Raw genomic sequence first — 15,445 nt, forward strand, 5'->3', positions numbered from 1 at the left:
TGTCGTTGATTCTTTTTGTGTGACACAAGAAGCTCTTCTGTTTCTTCATTTGAGGACACAAAAAAACCACACTGGATTTTTCTTTTACCCAGGAAGCTCTTCCCTTCTTCTGACTGTAGCAGTCCTTTTCAGTCCAAAAGCAGTTGCAAGATACAGCTAAAGGAGCGCAGCGAGAAATAGGAAAACAAAACAAAAACGTCTAGTTCCTGTGTCTTTATGTTATTCGGCAGGATGAGTTTGAAGTGTGGGTGAGGTGGATGAGCTGTGCTTGTGTGTGAGTTGTGAAAGTCGGGCTTCGTTATATCACATTTTCAAACAGCTGCATGGAGTTCATGATGTTCTCGTCCTGGAAAAACAAGAAGAAAAATTATTTGTCACCATAAAGTCAACAAAGGTTCTGGTTTTACTATTTTAGACATAATACTTAAAACAAACAATTTGCCTATTGTGTCTAGTTGTCCAAAAACATAGGAAGATATCAGGTCCAGCTTTTTCTGGCTGCTGGTAGTTTGTAGTGTATTGTTTGTGTTGTATAATGTGTTTAACAGTTTTTGTATAATCCTGTATGGCAGTAAAAGTATAAAAAAAAAAAAGAATCTGCAATTTAGTGTAGACAGTTTGAATTGAAGATACTAGAGAGTAGTAGAAAACAACTTTGACTCCATGTGCACTATTCTTTTCAATTATATGGCATGTTACATTTTTTATCTCTTTGTTAATATTAATTAAAGTTGTTGAAAAATGTGCTAGTTTTAAGTTTTTTGTCAATTCTTCTTAACGAGAAGCTAAATTCTTTTCTTTTTTTCACTCCTTTGGTTCTTATTGATTGAGGCATGTTAGAACAGCTGCAATGTTGCAGCAGATTTTTGGCCCAATATTTGAGTTTGGGGTCAATCAAAGACACGGATAGATCATCTCACAAGCAAAAACAAGTATTTTCCTGACTGGCAATGTTTCCAACACGTGTCGAGACCTATGCCCACGCTTATGCCCAATTAATATTTTACAGCTTTTGGAGCTGTGAAAACATGTTTCTGTGATTCAGTTGTAGTCTGGGAGAAGTGGACTTCAGTGGACTTTTGACTGACAGCAGAAACAAACAGTAGCGGTGAACTGTAGATCCACAGTGAGGTTGATTTACTTATCTGAGCTCAAAGAATTAAATAAAAGCTACATCATGTGTCTCGAACCGAAAATGTAATTTGATATTGTGAAATTAAATTTTTTTTTTTTTTGATATGTCATGGTTAATTTTCTAGAAGGGATCAAGAAAATCCTAATGGACACACCGTATGGGAAATAATGCATTTTACCGTTAAATTCTGGCTTAAATTAACAATATTTGAGTATTTATTGGGGGAACTTCTCCTTTAACAATAAAAACCAAACACAGATGGAGATTTCTTCTTAAGAAAGTCAAACACTGAACCTAACTGCAGCAGTGTTGAAGATGAAAAAAAAGTTTTTAATTAATGATGGAATATATTTCAACATGAAGGAGAATAATGTGCATAATTTATAGCTTGAGGCGTTTTCGCCAGTTAAACTACTTTTACGTTTGTAATGTAGGCATTTACCGTCCCTTCTATCCAGATAGAAGAAGAGTAGAATAACAGTAGAATGAGGTTGGATCATCCTCAACCACCAAAACTGCCAACAACTAATGGCTTTTGTGCTGTTCCTCCTTTTCTTACTCTTCTTCCTTCTGTGAATGTTGGTTTGAGCAACATCATTTTGGGCAATGAAAGGTTTAAAAGGAAGATTAATAAAACAAAATAAATCAGAACATTTAGAGCAGCTGATAACAAGGGGTAGAAGTATCGGAGCATTATTCTGACAATTATATGAGCCCCCGAGATTGTCTATAAATACTGCATGAAAGTCAACTTAAGAAATGGAAATTAGGTTTCCCGTTGGTTTGAAAATCATTGTCCAGATAGTATTCATTTAACAACACAGTGATCGTGTGAATAAAAAGTTGGCAGGAAATAGAGTTAAAGAGGTTTAAAAACAAACTACTATTGTAAAAGGAGGGAGGATACACTCTCAGAAGTAAAGGTGCTAACTAGAACTATATGGGGCTCTTTGGCTTGTCCCCATAGGAGAACCGTTTTTGGTTCCTAGTAGAACCTTTATTAAGCTTGCACCTTGAACCCTTTCAGAGGGTTCTACCTATAACCCAACATAAAGGGTTGCACATAGAACCAGAAGCTACTTTGAGAGATTCTACAGAGAGCCCTTCTATGGTGTATTGATTCCACCCAGAGCCCTCTCTGGAGGGTCTATTCAGAACCATTCCACCTTCTGAGGGTGCTAACAAGAACCCATCCAGGGGGTTCTGCCGGGAACCCTTTTATATTCCAAGGATTTCATTTAGAACCCACCCAAGGATTTGTACCGAGAAGCCTTTTACATTCCAAGGGTTTCATCTAGAACCCACCCAGGGACGGGGCTGATGTGGTGCAGCGCAACCCACAAATTGATTGTTCACAGTCTCAGTTTTTGAAGGTGTGGCGGCTCCATTGAGAGCATTTTTGTTAACACCCATGCTTTCAACAATTCTCTCTTTCCTCTAGAAAGGGTTCTATGGTTGACAAGTGTGCTTAATAGAACCCATAGTCTTATAAAGAACCACTGAAAAACCCTTGCTTTAAAAGAGGGTTCTTCAGAAGCAGATGGTTCTGGGTAGAACTTTAGCCCTTCAGGAAGAACCCCTTTGGAACCCTTATTTCTAAGAGTGCATGATTCAGGAGGAAGTCTGGGAAAGTTAGATATTTCTTTAAAACATGAGTGAAGCTTTCATGTAACACAATAACAGAAAGAGACGCGATAAGGACCTGAGTTGGTTTGTTCTTTGTCCCCTTTCATGTACAAAATGTCCTGACACGTCTGAATGGAAATAAAATCTCCTGATCCTGATCCTGAACCCTGACCTGTAGCACAGTATTTGTGTTGATGAGTAACTTCCATTTAGTTTTTGATGTCTGTCTGTCTGTTTGTGTGTGGGACAGGGTGAAAGAGTCACCTTCTGACAGGTCTCAATGAACTCTTCAATGGTCACTACACCGTCTCGGTTTTTATCCATTTTCTGTTGGAAAAATACAGGAGAAAAAAAAAACAGAGAAAAAGGAAACATTAGAGATAATTTATAAAATCTTACTTAAGTAAAAGTACAAATGTATTAGTATAAAAATATAGTTAAAGTACCAAAAGTAAAAGTAGTCATTATGCAGAATGGCCTATTTCAGAATAATGTATATCATATTATTGGATTATAATTAGTGATGAAATGTGTCTAATCGCTTAAATATTGCAGCTGGTAAAGGTGTGGCTAATTTAACCTACTCTACTGCTGGGCTTAATCCATAATAATCCATCATAATGTATATGTTGATTTATATTATGTATTAATAATGTAAATCTTCAAAGTAACTTGTAACCGAAGTTGTCAAATAAAAGCAAAAAGTACAATATTTGCCGCCGAGTATTAAGTATCATAAAATGGGAACACTCCAGTTAAGTACAAGTACCTCAAAACTGTACTTGAGTACAGCACTTGAGTTAATGTACTTCGTTACATTCCACCACAGTATGCTTGTGTGTTTTGGATTTGTGTGCATTCAGAACCTGGAAGAACTTGTCCACGTGTTCAGAGGGCGCTTCGTCTCGCACACAGGGGTAGGTGTACCTCCCCATCATGTCGTAGATTGACGTCATAATCGCCAGCATCTCCTGAAGAGAAGAGGACGGAAGCAAAGCGAAAGAGTTACCTCAACTATCTATTTACAACACTCTTAGCTGCACTATATGCGACCGAAAGACAAGATTAAACACGGGATCTCTCACGAATCGTGTCACACACCTCTTTGGTGATGCAGCCGTCCTTATTGATGTCGTAGAGGTTGAAGGCCCAGTTGAGCTTCTCAGTGACCGAACCTCTGAGCAACACCGACAGGCCGATGACAAAGTCCTCAAAGCGGATTGAACCGTTTCTGTCGATGTCGAATGCGTTGAACAGGAAGTGAGCGTACGTGGTTGCATCTGTGCACAAAAGGAGTCGAGGTGATAGATTTAGTCTGCTGTATCTGCCGCTTCTCAATGTGGACACATTCGTCCTAAGAGCTGCTTGGAAATAGAGCCCTTCATTAACAACACCGGTGTAAAGTAAAATCACTCAAGTATTGTACTTAGGTACTATTTTGAGGTACTTTAGCTGAGTATTTCCATGTCACTTTATACTTTTATATCTCACTAAATTTCAGCGGGAAATCTTCCATGGTCATTTTATCCTATTTTGGATGTATCAATTCAAACATTTTTTAATGGCAAATCTTGCAAAAAAAAACAATGAAATCAAACTGGGGACATAGAAAAATTAAAGATAATATTTCAGATAATTTCGGTGCGGTCCCTAACAAGGAAGGACAAGAGAGGAGAGATTGTTTTAATGTCTAACCTCCTTGGGGAAAGAACTGAGAATAGATGGTCTTGAATGTCTCCTCATCAACCATCCCACTGGGACACTCCTGCTCAAGAGAAGAAGGGAAAAAGCAGAAACATAGAGTATAATTCAAGTCTATATAAAGCAGAGCAACGGCGGTAATGCAACAAAGACCGTCTTTGCAGCTGGACGTACATTCTTAAAGCCTCGATAGAGGGACTGGAGCTCCTTCCTGGTGAACTTGGTCTGAGCCTGCAGCTGGTCCAGACCCTCCGGCTGGTGACGCACCGTCGACAGCTCCAGGTCACTGTCGCTGCTGTCTGTGTGAGAGAGAGACAGACAGAACAGGGAATGGGGAGACAGACAGGAAGAGATGCAGAGGGAGAGAAAGACGAAGAGGAAAAAGAGGGAGGATCCAGCAGACATTAAGTGTGTGGATGCAGGTCGACATTTGGGGGAGGGGTCACACATTCAACAGGGAGGCATTTGTTGTAGAGCAGGTGGGGAAAACGTGCAATTTTAAGAGAGAGATATAGCAAAAAACTGTAGCGGAGCGAAATGCAGGCCAAAAAAAAGGGGAGGTACTTTCTTTGTAGCGAAAATGTCACCAAAGAAGTATCATTTTACTCTGTTCATTTAAAAAATTAAATAAAAGACACTGCAGAAAATCTGAATTTGAGAAATTCAATCAAAGAGTAAATCACATTATTGGTTACCAGTTGACACACACTAAGAGAAAGCACTGCACGACTGGGAATAATCAAAAAACAAAACAAAAGGAAGGGAGGGAGGGAAGTTGGGTTGGGTATGCACTGGTACTATACTCACCATCTTTAGACAGAGAGAACAGAGGAGGAGGAAGGAGGGGGACATCAAGATGGAGTGAAAGAGAGTAAACAGAGAATAAGAGAGCGATGAAAGGAAGAGGAAGAAAGAAAGAAAAAGAAAGAAAGCAAGTCAGATCATACAGAGGTTTTTAACGCTGAGCGGTCCAGAGGAAAAGAGACTCACGCTATATTCTGATAAAACATCCAGCAGAGCAGTAAGATATGATATTTCTGTGAAACATAAACCAAAACCACAGCAGAGGGAGCTGAAACCCTTGTGTAATATCGTATTGTTCATCAAAAAGAATAAGACAGAGACAGCAGGAGGTGACCTTTGACCTGCTCCACCAGATGAACACTCCACATGATAAAATGTGTAAAACAAGTAGGTCTTCTATGTTGCTTTATTCCAAACAAATAGTAATTTGATATGAAATGCAATATGCCTATGTCATGACCTAAAAGCAGTTTGCCTTGAAGCATTAAAGTTCATTATTGACCTTGAAAACAGCAGTTTGGCATAAAATTCTTATCTCGACTCAAGGTTGACCTTTCAACCATATCTGCTAGTAAGTCGACCTTGTGTTAAAATGTTCTTTCACTGAGATGATTTGTCTGTGGTGTAAATTGATTGATCATTATTTTTTTGCCAGTTTTTTCTTTTTTTTCTCATCCCATCAGTGTCACACATTTAGACTCACACTCACATTTAACAGAGTGCTTTATCTGAGTTATCGTAATTACGAATTTTACAACTTGTAAATGCCGTGTCAACTTCCAAGTTGTAACGACGACTGGGAAACTCAAATTTTTCTGAAAGCTCAGATATATCAGACTTAATTAAACAAATATGAACGTTTCACATCAGCCAAAGACCACAGTTTACTGTAATTAAACCCACATGTAATGGATATGGTGTTAAATTGTCAATGCACAGTGTTTCACACGACATACTTGCAAGTCATTAAGATGGAAATCTTTCCTATTTCTACCATCCATCCCAAAGTTCCAAACTTCTTACTAAATCAGGCTGCACCATTAAAACATGTTAGCTAGAAAAGACTTTAGTAATGTGTTGGTTGCTAGCATACATCTGCGGCACCATTCAATGAATAAGTATGTAAACAGGAAGTCACTGTAGCATCACAAGCTAGCATTACTTTCAAAAACTAGTTTTAGAGAGGCTAAAGATGGGCCTACATCTGTTGTTTACGCAGGTGTTTCTTAGTTGTATTCATGTCTACATACACAGAGAAATATGTGTTTCCAAGTTAACATGACTTGTATACAGTTAAGAAGGAGAGGGAAATATGTGATTATGCTAACCCAGCTGAGGTTATAGTCTACTCATTCATTTAAGAGCATTTATCACGTTTCAGGTCAGATATGTAAGTCGTACTCAATATTATCTCTTTTAATCTTCACTCTAAACAGCTCACATATTAGCAAGCTAGCGTTAGCTTTGTTAGTTAGCTACACAACAGTTGTTACACCTGGCAGTGACTGGGTGTAAATGTCCACTTAGTAAACTAGGCTAAGTTTGAAGATACGAAAACGCTTACTGGGGCATCAAACGTGTATTCATGCCCAGCTGAAAATAGTCCCAACAAATGTACTCTTTACTCCTGTTTGACTAACATTTAATACAAAACTACAGTGCCCAGCTTATTTTGGAAATTACTGAAGAGAAAAACAACTATATATTTGTGTCCATTTTGTAAAAGATTGATGTTATTGGGGCCGAGATCAACCGACACACAGGGTAGAGACAATAAGTGTGAGGTGTATCTTTTCATGGGATTTGCTGATAATAACAAACTGCCTATCTATGCCTTATTCTTGAAGTCAAAACAGTTTTTTACATTACAGCCTTTGAAAGGATCCCAGATAAACCCAAAATGTTCTTTATTACATACACTCTTTGTATTTCACTTCCTCTACTCCTCTCATCATTTACAACTTTCCAGACTTGCATTAAAAACAGCATTCACAAATATCCGACAAGTGTATAAAAAGTAAAACAAATGTAACTCCAGATTCCTCCTCCTCCTCCTCCTCGTCATTGCCCCTCACCCAGGTTGTCTCACCGGTCTCAGTGATGTCGATCAGGCCCAGCAGGTGCATCAGTTTGAGGAACATGATCACCAGGCAGACGATGCCAACAGTCTGGAGTCCCTCCGTCTCCCACCTGACACTCATCTTCCCCTCTTCTTCTATCTTCCCCTCCACGGTCCTTCTCTTTCCTTTCCTCTTTTACATAGTTGGACTTGAACGAAACACCTTTTTTTCTCTTTCAATCCATCTGTCTCTTTGGGTCTCACTCTCTCCGGTCTTCTTCTCTTTCCCCTCCTGTCTCTGGAACAGTGTCACTCACTCATCACTCCTTTTCTGCCACAAGTTACTCTATTTAGCTCCCCCCTTCTGCCTTATTAATTGACTGGCGTTTTCTTCCCCCACCCCTGCTCTCTGCTGCTCTAATGGATCTTTCCATGTTCTCCACAACCAAGCGCAGCGTCTGATGGACCAACTCCTTTATTAAGGTCAGGTGAATGAGATTATTGCTGTAAAAATATATCACCAAAGAGAGAGAGCGAGGGGTAAAAAAAAAATCCCTGCCAAAAATCTGGACTACAGCGTTAATCCATGGGAAATCCAATCAGATAGAGAGGAAGCTCAAAAACTGTCACATCACACATGTAGGTTGTTTTGGCACAAGCAGTCAGTTGGTTTGGGAGTCCTCCCATGAACATTATTCCTCTAGCTGGTGACAAAACTCTTGTCAAATAGAAAAAACGACTTCCAAAATCCACCTCTGACTGAATGACTGATGCTCTGCAGCTTCCTCATCTCTTCCCTCCCTCTGTCTCACATCTTCTTTTCTGCTAATTAACCTGCGAACCCCCCAAGGAACTAGCTGCAATTTTACCCTTTTCATCAAAATAACGAAATAAAAGACAGCAAAGCACTAAATATCACATAGGGGGGACAAAACTAACTAAAGGCTGTAATATTGTTTTTTCTAAATGTGACACACATTAGCCAGTTTGTCATTAAGGAGCCAGAGAAGGTGGTGAGAAATGGTCAACAGGTGTCCTGGATCCCATTTTCCCAGTCAGCTCAGTGATCCACTTTCTAATTGTTCCCTGCCTCTCCTGGGGTCCCTAACACAGATTTGATACTGTGTCACACACTCACACTCCTGTAAGACATGCTCCCTCTAGTGGAGACCGATGAAACAACAGGGGACTGTGCAGCCACAGGACTTCAGGACGGGTGACATCATCCCAGATTCAGAAAAGTGATTCTTTCTCTCTTTATTCACAATTGAGGTATTTTGTTTCGAGCATATGGGGTCCAATGGGAAACAGAATTACCGTCGTTCAATATGTCAAGCATTTTCCAAATCTCAGTCTGTACTAAAAAAAGACAAGATAGAGGGATAGACTTCATCACGTCTATTCTCATTTATAGAGACCTGATTTTTAAAGAATATTGACTTTTTCAACATGCAGGTGAGGTGAAAGTCCTTTCTTCAGTCCTGTGTTTTACCTGCAGATTTCTTTTCAGGATGTATACACCCCCGACAAACTCAACCCATAAGGCAGGGTCCACTGTGTGTGACCCGAGAGGCAAAACCCAGGGCAAAAAAAGACTTAAAATCCCTTCAGCACATTGCTGAGTGAGGATTATAATCATTCATGCATTAATGTGTGCGCCACTTGAATGTTGCAGCTTGTAAAGGTGGGGTATATTTTCATTAATTTAATAATAAATTAATAATTATAATAAGGAATTAATAATGTAATAATCTGAATCTGCAAGCATAGTACAGTAGCGTAACGTTGCACTCAAGTACAGCTCTTGAGTAAATGTACATAGTTACATTCTACCACTGGTGGAATGATCTATGCCTGACAAACATGGGAATGAGCAAACAAGTCACAAATAAACGTAAGAAACAACTCATTCATGTCTCTTTACAGGATATCGATGTTACTAATCCTGCACTAATGTGGAGTACAAATACTAGATGTCGGTATCAGAGAACCTCAGAATACCTCTCTAGGTCTAAGACAAGGCTACCTCTGGCATCAGATGTCTTCCCAAAATAGGACCAAGCTGGACTGAGCCCAGAATCGACATCCGAGCGGAGAGGACGGGACTGAAACAACAATGAAAGGGGCCGAGGGGTTTGTCAATGTGTGCATTTTCAAAAATCAACGGATCTTTTCTTGAGTGCCGATGATATAAATAATGCAACAAATAAGCTCCCAGACCTGATTGGACTGCTGATTGATAAAGGACATCTAATGCGCTGCTGATGCTAAATGTAGAAAAACTGGGTACAAAGTATCAAAGATCCCCTCCAGACATATTTATTACTTATAAAAACACTCTGCTCGAACAATTATTTATATTTTGAATGGAGGGGGACTTAAAAGAGCTTCTTCTTACGGGATAATATAGAGTACTTTTAATGCTTTTAATTCTCTTTTTTGATTGTGTTTATGTTCGTTACATTGGAACACAGCTTACACCACTAGACCCCTCCAAAGTTTTCAGAAAAAGCCTGAATCAGCTTTTTTAACATTTGGCATTTTAGAGTTACATTATGCCACTAAATAATGGGTTTAAAATATCAGTTTTGGTTCGTTTTAACTCCCTATGATGAAGTATGAAAAGCTGTTTCTCTCTTTTAAGGTGTTTATGGAAATGTTTTCTAAATCCCTTTCATTAAATTCTTTCCCCCCTAAAAACAGACACATTTTAAGATACATCAAATCTGAAAGAATATCACAATCAGTCTAAAACATGTATCGACTGACAATTAACTGGCAAATAGCCGTTATTGTTTAAGTCATTTTTCTGGCAACTGTTTGTGCTTCCTAAATGTGAGACATTGACTGTTTTTTCTTGTCCTGCATTATAAAATAAATATATATTTGTGTTTTTGAAGAGAATTTTTTTTTTTAAGGGCATTTTTCACTATCTTTTTATGTCTTTAAACCTCTCAAATTAGCAGAAATTATTTCAGAGGACATGACCTTACTCAGTGTCTTCGGTGGAATCTCAGCCTCGAGCTACAGGTCATTTGGCAAATATCTAACAGGCAAGAAACATCACGAAATGACTGCAGAACTCAATCAGTACCACAGCGAGAGCCTCAAAAACAACTGTGATCACCGCTAAGCCAAAATGTATAGCAGGGCTGCGTTTAGAGTCTATTTCTAACCAAGGCCGGTCAACAAAGAGCTCAACGTCTGGACCCTGAAACGTACGACCATCATGAGTTACTTCTCAGCTGTTTTCCGACATGAAGACAGGTGAACATTTGGAGAGAGACAACAGATGTCAAATATCTGCTGCCAAACTAGTTCAAATGTTGATGAGATACTGTTGCTGCAGTCTCACGAGGAGGTGATGAAGTAATGAAGTGGCTGGAATCAGGACTGAAGACGCATGATGAGAGCTTGGGAGGCTGCTGAGGGATGGCCGGTGTCCTTCAGGGTCCTGGAGGAGTACTCCAGGCTCCATATTTAGGTGGCCTCAGAGAAAGCCTGTTCGATACTGCATGTATAATTGATGGGAAGTAATGCTAAACCGGGGTGTAGGCCCCGCCACAGTGGGAGGAGGAGGAGGAAGAGGAGGAGGAAGGGGTGGGGGGGTTGTTTTGGGTGGGTTTTAAGATTGGAGCGATTGAGAGGAGCGATAAATTATGAAAGGACATTACTGGTGGTTTTTTTGTTGTATTTATTACTTATGATGCAGAGCCATATAAGAAGCACTAATGTGCCGACTGGAGCCTTCCTGTAATTGTCTTGGCTCACTGACTCCGGGGCACTCTGACTGGCTGGCGTTCAGCCCAAAACTCTAATCAAAGGGAACTGCATCGCTCAGAAAGCAGCTTCTCATGTCTCTTTTACTGTCCCACATGTATACACCGTCTACTGGCCCATCAAGGTTTTATGGTATATCTCTTAGTAGGCAAAAAAAAAGAACACTAACCCATTAACCCACACTGATGCCATAGATCTGAAGATGGTCCATTACTTTCAAATATGAAAAAAAAAATGCTAATGTACTGTAGCAAAATGTTTTTTTTCATAATAGAGAGCTGACAGGGAATAAGGGGTCGGAACAGGGAGAGATGACGTGTGACGGCATTGAGATTACATGATCAGCTTAATTTATTTCACATACACAATGGGACAATGTGTAAAGGCTAATTTTAAAATGTTGTCCCTTTGGCAAGATGTTAAATTAGCCATTAAGAGATTAAAACTAGGACACCCCATCTCTGTATTATTTATGAGTTTCATTGTCTGTATTTCATGACTCACTCTTGTCTTTTAGAGTGAAGCACTTTGTGGCTTATGACAGTGTAATATAAATACAGTTGACTTTACTTTACTATTAATATAGGAGGAATTGTCTAGAAAAAATGACTTGATCATAGTGATGGAAGCACTATGCTTTGAATATTATTGAGGTAAAAAAAAGTTCAAATACAAACTATCAGCAAAATATGCGCAAGTATCAGTAGAGCAGAATGGCTCCTGTCAGAATGTTAGATTAATCAATTATGTATTTTATTGGTTTATTATCATCACTTATGCATTAACGTGTAGGCAAGATATTAGGGGTCTTAATAGGCTGCTGGGTAGTTCAATTCATAACCATGTGTAATAATTGAATTCAAACGAATTTGAGGATGCTGTACACAGAAAACCTGTGTGGTCAGTTGGGGATGCAGTGGGCAATTATTTCATTTAAAGTCAGCAAAAACTATATTCATATCATCATTATGTATTATACACCAGCTAAACTTAAAGAAAAGGTGTCTCATAGATAATTACTGTTAGAAGTGGGAGGAGGTAGAGAACGGAACACTTTGTCTTTCAGTTCATCACCAAATTTGGAAATAAAGCAACAATATGTTGTTGTTGATGTTTTTTTTACCAAATGTTCCAACAAGACTTACATGACTCGAGTTCAAAGGTTGTCACTTTCACTTTACCTCTCTATTTAGCATGTATAAGCAGTATATAAACATTTAATACATGTTTACATGACTTTATAATGTAGTTGTAAGCAGGTATAAGCGTTTATTATTGTACTTGACTATAATTCATCCTGTGGAGGCTGGTGTATAAAAAGATATGACAACATAGTAAACTCAGTTGTCATATAAAATGTGTCTTCATTGACTTACTTATTAGTATTAATAAACACTTAACGACCTCCTTGTAACTGCATATAATTGCATTATAGTGTGTTATAAACCTTTTATTGCATATACAGTAAATGTTAAATAGGGGGGAGTCATCAGAGCCACTAGAGGGGCCTCAAGTGGGCCCTTACCTTCAAATGAGGACATGGGCTCCAGGATGCCAAACTGCTTGAGAACTGCCATGAAAAGGATGATGACCACGGCGATGGCAAACAACTCCATGCCCTGGATCCCCATGACTTCAGGACAGGGGGAGCTCACTCAGGGCCAAGCCTGCACGAGAAGGCCTGGCCCCGGGGAAAGACGATGGGGGGGGGGGGGGGGGGGGGGGTGCTGGGCTGGCACAAGTAACGCTGGGCCCCGCTAGCCGACAGCAAGTGTTTTCAACAGAAGTAAGCCAAGAAGTGACAGGAATCAAGTCTGGTTGGTGGGTGACGGCATGGGTTTGTTTCCAGGCCCAGGAGGCAGCATGAGAACCAGGCCGGGGGGCTGGACGAAGGCGGCTCTAATGTCAACACTGATGCTGAAGTGGAAAATATGTTGAAGCCGACATATATGGAAAACCTCCCTCTCTAGACCCATGAGGGAAAATGGGGGTTGTGTCACGAGCCATTTGTTACGGTGCATTAAAGGAGACGTTTAGAGTCACTTTGCAGACTTTCCTCCTGCATGCGCCGTCAGGAGCTCAGACTGGCTGGTTGCTGCTCATCCTCTTAATCCAAACAGCTATCATCAGTCCTCACGCCACAGTTTACACCCATGATTCACATCTTGGTTGTAAATGAAAATGTCTTCTGTGGAAAGCAGAGACTTTGGCGTCCATTTACACGATTTTATATAGAAAAGTCTTCTCATCTTCCATGCCATAAAACAGCAATACAGCTTTAGCAATTATAAGTAAATCACCCCATTATCCTAATTATCTGCAAGCTGAGGACAATGAGACTTTCTAGTCTTAGCAGCTCGCGCTCACAATATTTAGGATGAGATCATGTTTTAAAACAGACCTATGAGTCGAGATACAAAAATGAAACTTCCATGCAAAGTGAAAAGTGGGTAGAAGGACGCTACACTGCGCAAATAACAATATTTTTTTTAAAACGCAAGATATTTACTTATGCAGCCAAATAACCACTTCGTCAGAAATCCTTTGGTCCACCAAACACTTTTCAGCAGAGACCTCATTTAACTGTACATAGTTAAATTTCGGTTCGGCATTGCTGTCCCATCTGATTGAGTCCACTCCAAATCCAGGTCCAGATATGGAAGAGTATGGCCCCGGAGAGGAGGCACTTAGAGCAGCAGCAGCGTCCAGTGAGGGAAATCCTGACAAACTGAGGAGGGCTGTGGGTAATGAAACCTCCTCCCCCGGTGTCTACCTCCTCCGGACATACTTTTCCATCACTCCCGTCTCTCTGCAGCTTCCTGAACTTATCTGTTGCTGCCTCTGGTTGCAACTTTCCTCCCTCGCCTCAGTTAGTCAGCGCTCACTCTGGCTGGGTTTAAAACTGAAGTGCCCTGTCCACCCTTAGCCCTCCACCCATCCTGTCCTTTCTTGTGGTCTCTCCTTTCTCCACCGCACTCCTCCTTTTTCCTCTGTCTGTCCATCTGATTCGCCTTTGCGCCCCAGAGTGTGCCTCCTCCTCCTCCTCCCCCTCCTCCCTCCATCCCGTGTCATTCCATAACTTTGGCCAACCGCAGACTTTCTCCCCTCCTCTGCTCAACTCCGTCTTTCCAGCTCCAAAGTGTCCCTCTTTTCTCCACCACATCCACCTCTTCAGGGCCGGGTAAAGTAGCGTTTGAATGGGGGGCGGCAGACTGACGCACAGCTTTAAAGGCTGGTCAGACTGTTAAGACTCGCATTTAAAACCCTGGTACTTAGCAACAAGTAACTGGGATTAAATGAATGTCAAACAAACAACTTTAAATATTATAATATGTAATAATATCATATATTACCTTCTTAGTCAGAAAGAGACTGTTTTGTGTCTCTTTGTGGTCGTTTTGCATCTCTTTGTGGTTGTTTCGCATCTGTTTGTGGTTGCTTTGCGTACCTTTGTTGTCATTTTGAGCCTCTTTGCGAATGTTTTGCGCTTCTTTGTGGAACTTTGCATCATTTTGCGTCATTTTTCGTGTCCCTTTAGTTAGTTTGCTTCTCGTTTTGCATCTCGTCTTGTTATTGACTTGCATCTTTGTGGTTGTTTTGCGTTTCTTTGTAGTCATTTGATTGACTTTTCAACAAGAAATGGTAGCAGTCTCTTCATACAGATATTATGGTCCGAGGCCTGCTTTGCACTCAGTATTTCCTCTATTTAACTATATATAGTGTGGGCGGGGCTTCGGGGCTTTGCCAACTGAGTTGAGCATGTCATCCACAGGGGGCCTTTATAGGCCGCGGCTCATTGCCTGCAGTTCACTTTTGCTGCTGGATGCTGGAGATGCTAAGGCTACAATGCCAACAAGTGATGAGAGGTTCCCAAGAACACTGCGAGCAGCGATACCGAGAGCCACACAATCAGTCATGCGCTCCGAACGGCTCCGCCCCAAATGGGCACTGCACTCCCCACATCTCAAACTCCTCCTCGACCATCTTATTTTTTATCTGTAAAGAAGAACCCTGAATATCAGAAATGTGTCATTATATTGTTATTGTCTCAAAAATCGTAATGATTCCTGGAATATGTGCAACAGTTTGTCGTAGATAACTTCTCGACTATGTGAGCATGCATGTATACATGTGGTTGTGTGACTTGTGTGTTCAGCGGGTCAGAAGAGGATAACTGATGTCTCTGCACTTGCTAATGCATCAAGATAAGATGGGGAATGGAGGTCTGTGTGTGTGTGTGTGTGTGTATGTGTGTGTGTGTGTGTGTGTGTGTGTGTGTGTGTGTGTGTGTGTGTGTGTGTGTGTGTGTGTGTGTGTGTGTGTGTGTGTGTGTGTGCGTG

General features: G+C 40.5%; 1 protein-coding gene across 2 annotated transcripts in view; it reads right to left on the minus strand.

Moving 5' to 3' along the window:
• Positions 1-95: 95 nt before the first annotated feature.
• kcnip3b (Kv channel interacting protein 3b, calsenilin) overlaps positions 96-15,445 on the minus strand; it is a gene marked incomplete at its 5' end in the record, with an annotated part of 29,845 nt that continues 14,495 nt past the window's right edge. Inside the window, 7 exons of one of the 2 annotated variants that reach the window (XM_079161390.1) lie at positions 96-346; positions 3,026-3,088; positions 3,628-3,732; positions 3,863-4,041; positions 4,457-4,526; positions 4,637-4,761; positions 12,631-12,736. In XM_079161390.1, coding sequence (XP_079017516.1) covers positions 299-346; positions 3,026-3,088; positions 3,628-3,732; positions 3,863-4,041; positions 4,457-4,526; positions 4,637-4,761; positions 12,631-12,736 — 696 coding nt within the window. In that variant the 3' untranslated portion in view covers positions 96-298. Of the gene's footprint in view, positions 347-3,025; positions 3,089-3,627; positions 3,733-3,862; positions 4,042-4,456; positions 4,527-4,636; positions 4,762-12,630; positions 12,737-15,445 lie in introns of those variants that run through there. The other variant, XM_079161391.1, reaches the window with a different exon arrangement.

Source organism: Pholis gunnellus (genome assembly GCF_910591455.1).
Source record: "Pholis gunnellus genome assembly, chromosome: 6".
Classification (NCBI taxonomy): Eukaryota; Metazoa; Chordata; class Actinopteri; order Perciformes; family Pholidae; genus Pholis; species Pholis gunnellus.